We start from the raw sequence: 15,688 nt of genomic DNA, 5'->3' as shown, positions 1-15,688 counted from the left end.
CATGGGGCGCGTGTGTATTTGAGCCTTTAGCCTGTATGTGTTTCTCACGTACCGCCCCCTCCTGTATGTTGCGGCGAACTGCAGCATATTTAGAGGAGCGTTGGTTTTGTGGACAGAATGGATCTCATTTTAGAAATAAAAACAAGGTCATATTTCAAGACTTTTGTCTTGTTCAATTATTCATTATATATATATTATATAATATATTATATAGGCCTATAATTATAAAACAATATAATTAAATTAAGTATATTTTAAAACGAATACTTTTTTCCCCATTAGGATTATTTTCACAATAATTAAGCATATTAGTTCTCATTACAGAGATGTAAAAATAGTCAAAATCCACTAAAACAAATGCCTGTTTTAGCAGTGCCGTGTGTGTTTGGAATGTGATGCCAGCCACCTTCTGAAGGATTTGGGGACATTTTGTGTTAACCATCAATGAGAACTACACACAAAACTAAGAACAAACTAAATTGATTCATATGAAAATAGAGAGTTTGCAATTATATGCCAGGATACAAAGCTTTTAGAGACTGATGAGCTAATGAAGCAAGAAATAGATATGTACATTTCTTAACATGATAATGCAAATATGCTTGCAAATGCAACCCACAAATAATGCAAGAAAAGGAAAAAAGGGATACCACAGGACAAAAATGTTAGAAAAGATTTATGCAACTTGCAGCTCCAATTATCTTACGCGATGCACAAGCAAAGTCAGAATATTACCCCAAATGTTGGAGAGATGTGACTTCATTTTCCAGCCTCCTTCTTAGGAGAACCAAGACATGAACTGAGTAAACACCTTCAATGTGTGTCTTCTCCATCTCAACAGCATAACATAGTCAAACTTTCGAAAGCATTTCAAAAGTCAAACAAAAATTCAACAGCTTTCTTCTTCACATCAAAAGAAATCAGTAATAGTGTACATTCTCATTGCAACATAACAAGAAACCAAACAAAAATAAAGGTGACCTGTCGGATAAACAAATGCTCAGCGAAGCAACTTAGACAAAAACAAAACCGAAACAAACAAAACTACTAAGAACGCAACAAAAAACATAGATGCAAAGCAAACACATACAACGAAACAACAACATAATTTTGCCTGTGGATATTTTCAACATTGTTTTTCCAGTCACTACCAAAAACACTTTACCCAATTCTAAAAATAAAAACGTTCTCACGTTTCATGACTGAAGTGTAGTCTTTGGTAAAAATTAATGAATCGCGGGTCCCCAGTTTTCGAAGCGATGATTCGAATGTTTTTTTAGCAAGGCCTTTGTGCTGTATGGCATGAGACAACCGTTTACGATATTACAGTAACTGTTTTTCCTAGCAGTATCTGAGAATCAATGACAAGAAATGAGAGACACTAAAAGAGGTCGGTTTAGTGAAGAAATGCTCGGACTGAGTCTACAAGCTTCTAGTAAAACCAGTCAATACCAAACACAACACACACCTATATCACACACATACACACACACCTGCCGAGGTGAAATGAGACTGTACAGAAGGCATCGAGAGACTTGTATACATTATTCTCAAAGTTATGGGACGGCTTATGTCAGTGAACCCAGGACGAAGTAGAGCAGTAGAAAAATTACAAAATGAAGTGGGCAGAGAACAGAATTAACTCCTACATTATGAGTCGCATTTTATCATTACATGTTGAGTTGCACTCTCAAGTGACAAAAGTAGCAGCTTGCAGCGTAAAGCAATGGAGAAATCAAACCAGCAGGGGGTGCTAGAGAAGTCACGGGCTCTTCAGATCCTTCGACCAAGAGCACAGACTGTGACGGCTGCTCGTAGAGACAGTTAACATTTACAAAAGCACAAGTTATCATGATATACGATATATTCATATATATTAAAAGCAGAATATGAATCATACAAAAGTTCACAGTAGCTGTTTTAATACCACCTTTCGAAAGTAAATATGGGTTTAACTAGACGCGTAATGAGTAGATATACTATTCGGGGTGCGTGAAATGATCAAAGCAAACGAAAATCAAAACGAACATAATCCATATTGCTCATACGGTCTTTCATCGGTGAATCTGACGCTTTGTGGTGGGTCTTCGCAAGTTGGACATGGGAATAATCTCTTTTTCCAGCGTCTGAGGTGTGCGTGGAAAGTGTTTTTCGCTTGTGGAGGATATTTCTAAAGCTTCGGAGAGCAGCTTTATTATGGAATGTCAGAATAAGGGCTTGACAGTGAGAGTTCAAAGTGAGTGAGAGAGACCGACTGTGGTGGAGATGCAGGAGTAGGCAGTAACACTGATATTTTCATAGTGCAAACTAGACAGAACTGTGTTTCATTTCGTTTCGTTTGTTGCGAACTCAAAAAACGTCGGTGCAAATGTTCAGTAGGATAACATTAAGACATAAAATGGCGAAAAAATAAATATCAAAAACTTTTTATCAGTGTAAAAAAGTAATCAGGTTATTCTTTTAACCAAGAGTTCTGGCAAAAAAGGCCTCAGAAAAAGTCTGTCTTAGTCCTTGAAGTTTTACAAAGTTCGAGTAAGTGCCTCTTCGCGCCTGTTCGGGGGGCTTTAGACGAGCGACTCCATGCTTTCGGCCGGGTCCGATTCGTCAGACATGGCCACGCTGCCGTTTCTGTCCAGGGACATGGGACTGGATCCGTTCTCTTTAGTGCTTATCAGGCTGAGCATAGCTTTGTAAAGGTACTGGTACTGTTCCTGAAAAACAGAGGCGGACATAAAGCATGACTTCACAATGGGGCACAGAGGACTTGTTTTTTGTTTTGTTTTGGAGAAAAATTGTGTTTAGAAAAGGATGTAAAATGTAGATACTAGCTTCCTACTCCAGTCCAGTAGGTGGCAGAAACATTCAAAAACATTAAGCTTTTATGTTGATGTGTAAAAATGTCAGAAGCAGCTGAATGTCTGCTACCTACTGGACTGGAGTGAGAAGCCCTGAATGGCTCACACTTAAAATTGATTCAACAAAGTGACGTGACATGACATGTGGCCAAGTATGGTGACCCATACTTGGAACTAGTGCTCTGCATTTAACCCATCCAAAGTGCACACACACACAGCAGTGAACACACACACACCCGGAGCAGTGTTTTTGCTGCGGCACCCGGGGAGCAGTTGGGGATTCGGTGCCTTGCTCAAGGGCATCTCAGTCGTGGTATTGAAGGTGGAAGAGAGTGCTGTACATTCACTCCCCCCACCTACAATCCCTGCCGGTACGATACTCGAACCCGCAACCTTTGGGTTACGAGTCCGACTCTCTAACCATTAGACCACGGCCTGCGTGGATCAACAAAATGGATCCTTTCACTAAAAATGCAGAAAGATAGATATTAAGGCCAAATTTGATTCATTTGTTCTCTCATTTTAGTTACATTTTGGCTATGTTGTACTAATTTGTTCTAAATCGGCAACAAATTGAGCTGTGGGTATGAACTCGTGGCTGTGCTTTATTACTTAGTTTCCATGTTTTAGTTGAATCGTAGCCACACGGTACTAATTTGTTCTAATTCAGAAACAAATAAGATTGGCTGTAATGCTCAGGCAATTTGCAAAATAGTAAAACCAACATGACAAAGAATCGTGATATTCCTGAATAAAATGGTTGTGAATAAACTTGTGCTACAACTATTTGGCCTGTGCTACAAAACTTTCAACCTCTGTAGCACCAGTGCTACGTGAAAAAAAAGTTAACCTGGAACGACATGAGGGTGAGTAATCAATGGCAGAATTTTCATTTTTAGGTGAACTTTAAACACACACATACATATGTTCTTTTGTGTCATTTAGGTTTAAGGGTGAGTTCATTATATTTGCGTATAGCATATGGACCTCAGTATAAAAACTCACAATGTCGGTAAAGACTCCTGGTCTCATGAGGTTGATCATCTTGGCCACCTGGTAGACCCCCACAGCTCCATCACTCTCCAGCTGCTGTGAGAGTGTGGTGAGAGCACATAACATCCCAGCAGACACTGCACCAAATCTGTCCACACACAAACAATACATAGCTCTGTTATGATCAAACATCTCTTAAAAGTCAACATAAATGCTGTTCAACTAATTTACCTCTTTGAATGTGTCATATGTCAGATTGAAATATTATTCAACAAGAAGAAGAAAAAAAAAGAAGAACAGTACTTTTTTATTCTTTGGGAATTGACTAAATTGTGAAAAGTCGTGTCTTTGTGATGGGCCAGGGTTCAAAAAATTGGATTGGGGATGCCAGAACAGTGTTTTGTTAGTATTATTTGTAAACTATTATAATATTTGTTAATGTTTTGAATTAGTTCAGTTTTAGTTCATTTTAATTTGAGTAAATATTTTTTATGTGCTTTTGTTATTTGTATAGGTTTTTGTTATTTAATATTTAACATTACTTTATTTTGTTTCAGTTTAAGTTTTAGAAATGTTAGTACTTTATTTCAATTAGATGCTAAGGCAACATTTCTAATTTTGGTCTTTTGTCTTCTAAGATGTTGACATTTTCATTTATCTTTTACTGAAAATGCTAAGAAAAATCAGAGCAAGTTATAATTTATTACTTATATATTTTTGTTAACAGATTAAAACGACAATTTTTCTATTTCACCAAAAAAATCATGCATAATAAGACCAATAATGTGCATGAAGAAATATGTTTATATATTATTATATATTTAAATAATATATTAAATACATGTATTTTGACTGTACAACCTCAAAGTTGTTCTCATGAAACTAAAGTAAAATTTAATCTTTATATGTTTAAAGGGGTCATATGATGCTATTTTAAAGATCATTATTTTGTGTATTTGGTGTAACAGAATATGTTGACATGCTTTAATGTTCAAAAAACACATAATTTTTCAAATACTGTACATTATTGTAGGTCCTCTATGCCCCGCCTCTCTCAAACACGTCGTTTTCAACAAAGCCCCTCCTTTGACAAGCGCAGTCTGCTCTGATTGGCCAGCTGACCCAGTGCATTGTGATTGGCCGAACACCACAAGCATGCATGGAAATGTAACGCCCCTTACAATAATCACGAGCGTCAAGCTTTCAAAGTAAAAATCAAGACAGTTAATAATGTCGTTAGTTTTACCATCAGTTCAAGCCCGAAAGGGCAACAGAGTCACGTGACAGACACAGTGATGATGCAGCACACAAGCCGCGGGGTTAAGACAGCTGACGTGCAATGATTTCTGACAGGCAGTTCACTCTCCTGTGATGTGACCGGTTAATGAAAAGTAAATGTTTTGTGGTATCCCATCAATAGCACTGGAATATTGTGGCTGTTATTCTTATTTACATAAAGTAAATTTACACAGTAAATTTGATTCCAAAACACCAAATTCCAAAATTCTAGCTTTTTTTATATGTGGTTCAGTTGCTTACTGTAAGAGGAGGTTTTCTATTTCTACACATTTCTTTTTATAGATCATCTTGTACAGGCCATTTTCCATCTTGTCTTATCTTGTGTTCTTGCTTCTTTCTCTGACAGTAGTGCAACATTTCCATTTATAAACTCTATACTTAAGTCTATAGGAATAGAATTCATTACAGTTCCTACTGTTTGACACCATAAGGTGCTGTGATCCAATTAGCTTTAACGGGTATTCCTTAATATCAACAGACATTATTTTGCAACAAAACGACTAACAGTGGCCCCTTCATGTTTATTCATTATGTTAATGAGGCCTGATTGCCTCATCTGATGCTGGACTAATTGAGCTTTTCAAAATGTGTAACGTTACTGTTATATCACCCCTAAGAGGTTCCAAAAAGATGGCTGACTTAATTAGCATCACGTTCATTAGAGCTAAAGATATACTAGTCTGTCAAATGCTCCTCCTGCAGAAGATCTGCATCTTGCATTTGGCTCAATTTGCAGACTTCTATTAGGTACAAAAAGTGTGTATTGGCAAAGCATGCAAGCCTCGAGTCACAAAACATGAAAAAAGGTTGTATTGTTCCAGTTCTGACGTGCTACATACTATATCAGATGGTTGGTATGTGAATTGTGATTGAAGTCATTGAACCAATGTTCATCTCATCCCAACCTCTAAAACCAGAGGCAGTTTTTACTTAAGATTTAGGTTTTCTAAGCCAAATTGTAAATTACAGGAGGCACTTTTAATTTTATAAAAGTGCATTACTCACTCGTCATGCACTATAGTGGGTCCATCTCTAGTCATGGCCTCTTCTTTGATGACATTGATGAGCTCAAAGGTGCTGCTTATGGGAGCGTCAGGGTTTGGCCATTTTGGGCACTGAAAATGACGAACTTCTAAAACGTAATCATCCTAAAAAGTAAAAGAAATGGAGAGAGATATTATAATTATGAACTTTTATATAAACTACATATATAATCTATTTATTTATTTACTGTACACAAATTTGGGGCCAGATTTTTTTTTTTTTTTAAGAAATTAGCACTTTTATTCAGCAACAATGCATTAAATTGATCAAAAGTGACAGTAAAGACATTTGTAATGTCACAAAATATTTCTATTCAAATAAATTCACACTTTTCACAAAAATACTAAGCAGCATTAAATAGAAAATATGAATTTTATATGTATAATAATAATTTAAAAATTAATAAAAAAAATTAAAATTAATAAAAAATGTTTAAGAGCATTAAATCAGCATATTAGAATGATTTCTGAAGAATCATGTGACACTGAAGACTGCAGTAATGATGCTGAAAATGATTTTAAATTGTAATAATAGTTCACAATTTTAATACTGTTTTTATATATAAATGCAGTCTTGGTGAGCATAAAAAAAATTAAATAAAAATCGGTACCCAAACTTTTGAAAAGTATTGTATAAATCTAATATATAAAATATAATCTAATTTTTTCTTTTTTTCTTTGGTTCTTTCTCTTAATGTAATTATACAATAATATTAAATTGTAATATTTCTATTCAAATAAATTCACAGTTTTCACAAAAATACTAAGCAGCATTAAATAGAAAATATGAATGTTATATGTATAATAATAATTTAAAAATTAATAAAAAAAATTAAAATTAATAAAAAATGTTTAAGAGCATTAAATCAGCATTTTAGAATGATTTCTGAAGAATCATGTGACACTGAAGACTGCAGTAATGATGCTGAAAATGATTTTAAATTGTAATAATAGTTCACAATTTTAATACTGTTTTTATATATAAATGCAGTCTTGGTGAGCATAAAAAAAATTAAATAAAAATCGGTACCCAAACTTTTGAAAAGTATTGTATAAATCTAATATATAAAATATAATCTAATTTTTTCTTTTTTTCTTTGGTTCTTTCTCTTAATGTAATTATACAATAATATTAAATTGTTAAATGTGATTAAATATTTATAATAAATAGAAATTATGGTCCCACTTTATATCAGGTTGCCTTAACTACTATGTACTTACATTTAAATTAATAATTTGATACAATGCACTTATTGTGTAAATACATGTTTTTACATTGGATTTAAATGAACAAAATACCTGCATGTAAGTACATCTGTAATCAATTTCTGTAAATACATTTATAATTAAACTTTTAACCCACCCTTAAACCTACCCATACCACCAAACCTGTCCCTAACCTTACCCGTATCCCACCTCAATAGCAGCAAATGTGTTTTGCAATACAATATGAACACAATAGATAGATTGTACTTATTTGTTGATGTAAGTACATAGTAGTTAAGGCCACCTAATATAAAGTGGGACAAAAATTATAGTACAATATCTTTAAAAGTTAGATAACAAAATATAACATAAATTTATATCATTAATTATATATCATATCTAGTTTAAATCCAAAAGTTTACAGCCAGACATTTGTGGCCTCAGGGAATGCTATAAATGATATTATAATATTATTCAAAATAATACAACCATATTAGATGAAATACAAATAATTAAGTACATACTATATACCGTTTGAATCTAAATCTTTCCCTCTAAAGACACAGACCTGTGTGGCCTCCAGGATGAAGTCATGAATGATGATTTGCTCCTCACTGGAGAGACAGAGTCTGTCTTTACTGATAAGAGTGACTGTAAACGCCTCACAGTTCATGGCTTCCTCTCGACTCGGCCAATACACAAACTCATCCTCCGCCTGCGGGAACAAACGTGAGTGAGCATCAATGCTGAGTAATTAAAGACATTCAGTGCTCTCACAACCAATTCCCGTAGTTCACTGCCCACAATAACAAGACATCGGCTGACCTTCAGGAGCACAGCCTATAACATTAACTTGAGTTTCCCTCCTTAGAGGTAAGACATGACTCAAGACAAACAGTAACTTCGCAGATGGTCTTGAATACCCACCAGGCCCTGGTTGTCTGGTAACATGACGATGATCTGAGCATTGTGGTCCCAGATCATCCTCCAGAAATCTTTAGTGGTGTGAGGCAAGGGATGCTGGGTAATGATGAACTCATTGCTCCGGTAGTAGCCCTAGTAGTAGTGCGGAAACGTATAATAAACAAAAGCAGGTAGCATATAGATAAGTGACTCAATATATCCTCACTTTATATTTAGTTAAATTCAGTTACTTAAATAATATCCTTAGTTATAAAAAGGCAAAATGACAATGTGAAGTTTGTGTATAATTTCAAAATGCCTATTTCTCGTTGACCTGTCACCTTTGAACCATAAATAAAACCCTTTATACTATTTGAAAAAACTGCACCGGTGCACAGGTGCTGTAAAACCAAAATTACACAAATGTTCACTCTCATGACCATAAAGCAGAAGTTTCCCCCAGAACACTGAGTGCTAAATTACAGGTTAATGTAGTTGTGGTGGGGGTGTTGGGAACTCACCATTATATAAGATGCATTGATGTAATCAGTGCCTTTCATCCCAGGCAACGGTGCGAGACCAACACGTGCTCTTTCCGCTGAGAGGGATAAAAACAGCCAATCAGGACACAGAGTAAGAGAGCAGGTCAGTGATGTGATCTCATTAGCTCAAATGAAAGCGGTGTTGCAATTTGGATACTAGAAGAACTGTCATAGAAGTCCAAGGTATGTGAAAAAAAGCTAAAAATAGCTTATCCAGAAAAGAAAATGGCCACAGGACACCACAGTAAACCATAAATACATTTAGTATTTTACATGTAGTCATTTAGCAGATGCTTTTATCCAAAGCTACTTACAAATGAGGACAATGGAAGCAATCAAAATCAACAAAATTGCAATGATATGCAAGTGCTATGACAAGTCTCAGTTAGCCAGTACACGTAGCAAGTAAAAAAAAAAATTATATAATAAAAAAAAAATAAACAGACTAACTACTCAACAATACACAACAAATAAATTGGATGTGCTATTATATTTACATTAGGTTATGTTACTCACATGGGACAACAGAAGAGTTGCGGTTCTTCTCCTTGTTGCATTCTTTTTGAGCACTGAAGCACTCCACAAATCTTGCATTGCACTGAGTCACCAACTGAACATAAAGTAGAACTAATTACTTTTTCTTTATTTCAAAGTAGTATGAAACATCACATAAGACAACTTGTCTATTTACAACGTTGCAGTCTACCAAACTGCAGGTTAAGAACAGTCAGAATTTCAGGGCTCAACAAAACAAAACAAAGCAAAGAAAGGCAAAGCAAAGCAAAGCAATACAAAAAACAAAACACAAAGCAAAACAAAACAAAGCAAAGAAAGGCAAAGAAAAGCAAAACAAAGCAAAGCAAAGCAAAACAAAGCAAAGCAAAGCAAAACAAAACAAAGCAAAGCAAAGCAAAGCAAAGCAAAGCAAAACAAAACAAAGCAAAGAAAGGCAAAGAAAAGCAAAACAAAGCAAAGCAAAACAAAACAAAACAAAACAAAACAAAGCAAAACACAAAACAACTAATTGACATTTATTAGAAAACAAAACAAAAACAACAAAACAAAACAAAAAAAGATGCATCACATTAAGTACTGCAAATCCAGGAAGGAAATATGTCCTGCAGTTGTAGCCTACCAAATAAAATGAAATGTTGATTTATATTGAGGTATTGAAGCCGAACCAAAAATAACCATAAAAAGTGAGAATTTCAGGACTCAATAAAATATTTTATAAACTCATGAAACTCAAGCAAGCCACATATCACACATTTTTCCCGCACAGGACCTGTCAAGCTTGGGTTGTAAGTCACAGTGTCCTAACCGGGTATGAAATGATAGAGCAACAAGCGATAAAAGTGAACCAATTTCAATGGTTCAAAATTCTTCTCCGCATAAATATGCATTAAAAATCAAATCTCTTCTGATATGCTGAGAATGTCATGCATTGCAGTTCTGCAATCAGTGCTGGCAGACAAATTGCTTGTTGAAATGACTTTGCATAAGGAAAGAGATAGTCCCCACCTTGAACTGCTTCTCCAGTCGTGTTTTGCCCCCTGGGCCCGGCGTCAGGATGTTGTTGACATAACTGTGCAGCTGACTAGAGGGCACCTCTGTTTCCTTCCCAAGAATGGCTTCCATCAAGGCATCGTGGATGAAGATATACTGCTCCTAAACACACAGACACAGACAAACAGAGATGTAAAGAGACATGCTAGATGACACCAACAAACAGGACAGATTTAAACTGGTGGCTCACCTCCGTTTGGACCAGGTAGTTTCTCTGAGTGCGTATATGTTTGAGGAAACCCAGCGCATTGACTGAGCCTTTATCTTTCAGCTGTTGTAGCATGCTGTCAATCACAATATAAGTTCCTGTCCTGCCCACGCCAGCACTGAAGACGACACATTAATAACATATAAAGAAGTTTGTTTATTGCTCTCTTTAGCCATCAAAGCAGCCAGTGGAAGTGTGTGCATGTGTGTTTTTTTTACCTGCAGTGTACAAGCATGGGGCCCATCTCTGGAGTCTGTGCGGCAGAGGACCTCCTGACAAAGGTGAGCACAGGTAACGTGTATTCAGGGACACCCATATCTGGCCACTGAGTGTAGTGATACTGCAGAACTGTTCTTTCACTCTGACGTCCCTTAGTGTTACCCTTCTGACCCTGCAAACACACACACAAACAGATGAATGTTTTATAACTACATATGAGCCTTCAACATAAAAGGACAAAGAAGAACAACATAGACTCCTACTGTTGTATAAATTAAGCCAGAACAAGACACAAAACAAAAAGCAAAGCAAGAGCAAAACAAAACAAAAAACTAAGCAAAACTAAATTAAACAAAACAGCAAAACAAAACAGCAAACATATACTCCTACTGTTTTATAGATTAAGCAAGAACAAGGCACAAAAAAAACAAAGCAAAGCAAAGCAAAACAGCAAAACAAAAACAAAACAGCAAAGCAAAGCAAATCAAAGTGTAGCAAAGCAAAACAAAGCAGCAAAACAAAACAGCAAAAAGCAAAACAAAGCAGCAAAACAAAACAGCTAAACAAAGCAAAGCAAAAAAACAAAACAAACGACAGGGACTGGCTTTCTTAACCCTGTTTTTTTTTCTGAAAAAAAGTACACACTCAAATGCAATTGTATCTCATGGCGAAGAAACACAAAAACACATGAGCAATCCCCTTATCTTCACATAACCCTCACTTGGCATTCAAATTTAAAGCACAGGTTTGTGATAGTACTGTACAGAAGCATGTCAGCTTTCTTATTTTACCATACATTACCATACATGAATTTTTCATTTCTGTAAAAAAGTGGCATCTAAACTCATATCTAAGTGGCTGCTATAAAAAGACCCTTATTTCTTTGCTGCCAGTGGCCTTGGTAAGGTTCTATGTATTATGAAAGAGTTTTATGGAGAGAGCAGATCACTCTCACTGACGCTGTGAAGGCCAGGCCCTTGCATAAGCTTCTTAAGATTTTTTCCTCTGGCTTTTAATGCTCAACCCTGCCACAATCCTTCTCCCAGGTAAAGGAAAGCAGGTCAAACCATGCACAATGACTGTGTGGATTATTTTATGAAATGGGTGCCTTTTCAAGTTTGATGAGGTGATAAAATAAGTTTTTATAAAACAGTCTCAATTATAAAACCTGAATAATTAAAAAATACATCGTTTTTAAGATCTACGCTACTGACAAATAAAACAAAACATAAATGAAGAGTTTTAACAATACATATTTGTCAACTAAAATCTACATATACTACATCTAAAATTATATAGAAAAAATAAAGGTGAACTTCAAAAAAATGGTTGAAAAATAATGAAAGAAAATGTAAAAAAAAGTTATTGGATTTTTGTTAATGTGTTTCAAAAATATTCTATATTAACAAATAATAAAGGTTGGCACCCGCTATTCATTGCTAAAGTCATTTCTAACACATAAATGTTATATAATGGCACCTGTTTTGTTGAACGACCCATTTTCATTGTGTGCTAATTGGTCTAATGTGGTTGGTCATTAGTTGGCATTTTAATGCCATGCCAGCTTCCTAGGCTATTTTAATGATAGGAAAAGTGTTTGCAGAGTAATTTAATTTTCTAAGAGAACTTAAACCTGCATAATTTAACCAAATGTTAAATTATACTGAACTGATCTTTATGTTATTACTTTTTTCACAGTAGCGTTAATTTCATACAGTGTGTTGTTGTGTGTTGTAATGATGTACGTTTGGTTTAATTCAGCAGCAATAGAGAAGCAGAAGTGTAAGAGGAGAAATAAAAAAGGTGTTTACCTTCTTTACTTTGGTGTTTCTGATAGTGAAGATGCGGAGTGTGTAGCACGCCATTACTTTGGTTCTCTTCAGAGTCACCACAATATTCCCATATTCCTCGCTGTTCTCTGTCGGCCAGTACTGGTCGCATTTTCTCTGTAGGACGCACACAAAAAGAGGACAACGTTTAAAGAGGCCATAAAAAACAAACGATTATTTTATGACTCTGAAATTGTAATGGTTGTGACGTTATAACTCACTCTGCCTTTCTCCACCAGGTTAGTGATCATGACTATAATGCCGGTGTTTTGTTCCCACACCATCCGCCAGAAGTCCTCGAATGTGGACTTGAGAGGACCCTGAGCTGCGACGTAGGCCTTGGGTTTATTGTAGCCCTGTAGAGGAGAGAGATACAGAAATATACATCACATGCAGTCAAGTCATTATGTATACAGAAGTGTGTTCTGCAGTCATCACTCACATCCACATAGTTGGCATTGATGTAGTCACTGTGTTTGGAGTCTTTTCCTGCCAGAGCCCTGAGCTTCACTCGACTGTGGTCATCTGGAGGAAGAACAAGAGATAGCCAGTGAGATTCATGTCTGATATCTGAGCTACAGTTGAGTAATAACCTCTGAGACCACATGCAGATATAAAGATTTTGAAACAACGTGGAAACAAAATATTGCCTTCACTCTTCATAACCTTTTTTAAAGTCATGTTAGATAACAAGATCATCATGTTTTGAATAAACTTGAGTGCTGCTGTCATTAAAGCAAATGGGGACAAACCTAATTCTGGAAATTTGCACCAAAACAAAAAAAATCAGTAATATTGTGAACTATTTTTTATTATTACAATTTAAAATAATTGTTTTCTATTTAAAAATCCACAACTTTATTCTTCAGCGCTACACGAGCCTTCAGAAATCATTCTAATATGCTGATTTGCTGCTTTTTTTTATTATAATCAATGTTGAAAACAGTTGTGTTTCTTATTATTTTTGTAGTACACTTTTTCGTGGTTTTTTTAATGAATAAAAAGTTCAAAAGAACAGCATTTGAAATAGAAATCTTTTGTAATATTATAAATGTCTTTACTGTCACTTTTAATCAAATTAATGTATCCTTGATGAATACAATGATTAATTTCTTTCAAACAAAAAAAGGACCAACTCAAAACTTTTGAAAGGTACTGTATGTAAATGTTTAATTAAAGGGTTAGTTCACCAAAAAATGAAAATTCATGTCATTCCAAACCTGTAAGACCTTTGTTCATCTTCGCGACTCAAATTAAGATATTTTGGATGAAATCCGAGAGCTTTCTGACCCTGCATAGACAGCAAAGCAACTACCATGTTCAAGACCCAGAAAGGAAGCAAGGACATTGTTAAAATAGTCCATGAGGCCCTTTCTGGGCCTTGAACGTGGTAGTTGCTTTGTTGTCTACAGGGTCAGAAAGCTTAATCAAAAATATCTTATTTTTTGTTCCGAAGATGAACGAAGGTCTTACGGGTTTTTTACGACGACATGAGAGTGAGTAATTAATGACAGAACTTTAATTTTAGGGTGAACTATCCCTTTAAATTTTAAATGAAATCCATATACTCATATTATTTACAATTTAAAAATGATAAAAACAGAAGCATTTTCGCAAGTGGTCTCAGATTTTTGGACCACTGTGCATTTTATAAAGTGAGACTCACAGGCTATGATGTTGATGTATCTGTTTTTGTGCTTGTTGTCAGGGTGATTGGAGTGTTCAGATGTGATCTTCATATCTGCTGTGCAGCGCTGCACTTCCTACAACACACACACACACACACACACACACACACACACACACACACACACACACACACACACACAGATGAGACATTGTGAATTTCATTTTCATTTAGTGTCATACAAAAAACTTTTTCATACAGATAATACATATAATACACACTTTTTATATTAATTTTGAACAGTATATCTATTGATTTTAGAATTACTTGTTCTCTTTTTGTTTACTTTACTTGTTTTATCTATTGTTTTGCTTAATTGTAATTTAGGCTAATATTTCCTTATCTAATACATGTGACGCGCTACACCCTCTACCACACACACACACACACACACACACACACACACACACACACACACACACACACACAGATGAGACATTGTGAATTTCATTTTCATTTAGTGTCATACAAAAAACTTTTTCATACAGATAATACATATAATACACACTTTTTATATTAATTTTGAACAGTATATCTATTGATTTTAGAATTACTTGTTCTCTTTTTGTTTACTTTACTTGTTTTATCTATTGTTTTGCTTAATTGTAATTTAGGCTAATATTTCCTTATCTAATACATGTGACATACAGTATTATACACAACTGCTGTGCATTACCACAAACACTGTTTTTAATTTGCATGTAAGCATGTACAGCGGGTTCAGTAAAGCTAACATCCTGAGACTGTTAACAGATCTCTCAATAAACACACGAGCGCTTGACACATTCTATTAACAGCATGCAACAAAGATGTTGAGATGTTTAAGTGATGTACCAGAACATAAGAATTGGCTGTGTGCGCATTAGCTGATTGTGTGTTTTGAGAGTGTGCGGACAAGCTTGTTTAAAGGGGTCATATGATGCAATTTCGAATGTTCCTTTCTCTTTGGAGTGTTACAAGCAGTTCGTGCATAGATAAGATCCCTGAAGTTGCAAAGACTAAAGTCTCAAACCCAAAGAGATATTCTTTATAAAAGTTAAGACTCGTCCACGCCCTCCAAAAACGCCTCGTTCAAACACACCCCCACATGTCTATGTCACGATGTGGGAAGATTTGCATAACGCCGCCCAAATGTTCACGCAAAGAAATAAGGCGTAACTCCTATTCTCGCTGTAGTATTGTTGCTGCCGCCATGTCGTGAAGGCGCTGTGTGTTTCGTTGTGAAAGCGAAACTACTTTGTTTGGCCTTCCAAAAGAGGACGATATCTGCTTCGTCATGCCTGGAGCTGATCCGTGCTGGTTGCTGAGGAAATACTACAACTTCGCTCTGTGGATCGC

The 15,688-nt window shown here is 35.5% G+C and overlaps 1 protein-coding gene across 1 annotated transcript; it reads right to left on the bottom strand.

Moving 5' to 3' along the window:
- Nucleotides 1–384: 384 nt before the first annotated feature.
- On the bottom strand, nucleotides 385–14,430 carry LOC107592848 (receptor-type tyrosine-protein phosphatase gamma). Its single transcript, XM_016282413.1, has 14 exons — nucleotides 14,330–14,430; nucleotides 13,106–13,188; nucleotides 12,885–13,019; nucleotides 12,646–12,780; nucleotides 10,834–11,006; nucleotides 10,598–10,733; nucleotides 10,363–10,509; nucleotides 9,358–9,451; nucleotides 8,821–8,897; nucleotides 8,324–8,452; nucleotides 7,965–8,111; nucleotides 6,153–6,295; nucleotides 3,861–3,996; nucleotides 385–2,711 (listed from the first exon to the last, which is right to left on the bottom strand). The coding sequence occupies exons 1-14, from the start codon at nucleotides 14,400–14,402 to the stop codon at nucleotides 2,565–2,567; spliced, it is 1,755 nt and encodes a 584-aa protein (XP_016137899.1). The 5' UTR covers nucleotides 14,403–14,430; the 3' UTR covers nucleotides 385–2,564.
- Between the last annotated feature and the right edge of the window lie 1,258 nt (nucleotides 14,431–15,688).

This window comes from Sinocyclocheilus grahami, unplaced genomic scaffold, assembly GCF_001515645.1.
Source record: "Sinocyclocheilus grahami isolate Dianchi unplaced genomic scaffold, SAMN03320097.WGS_v1.1 scaffold160.1, whole genome shotgun sequence".
In the NCBI taxonomy this organism is placed as follows: Eukaryota; Metazoa; Chordata; class Actinopteri; order Cypriniformes; family Cyprinidae; genus Sinocyclocheilus; species Sinocyclocheilus grahami.
The sequence above is the reverse complement of the archived record's forward strand: the minus strand, read 5'-3'. Positions and strand labels throughout refer to the sequence as shown.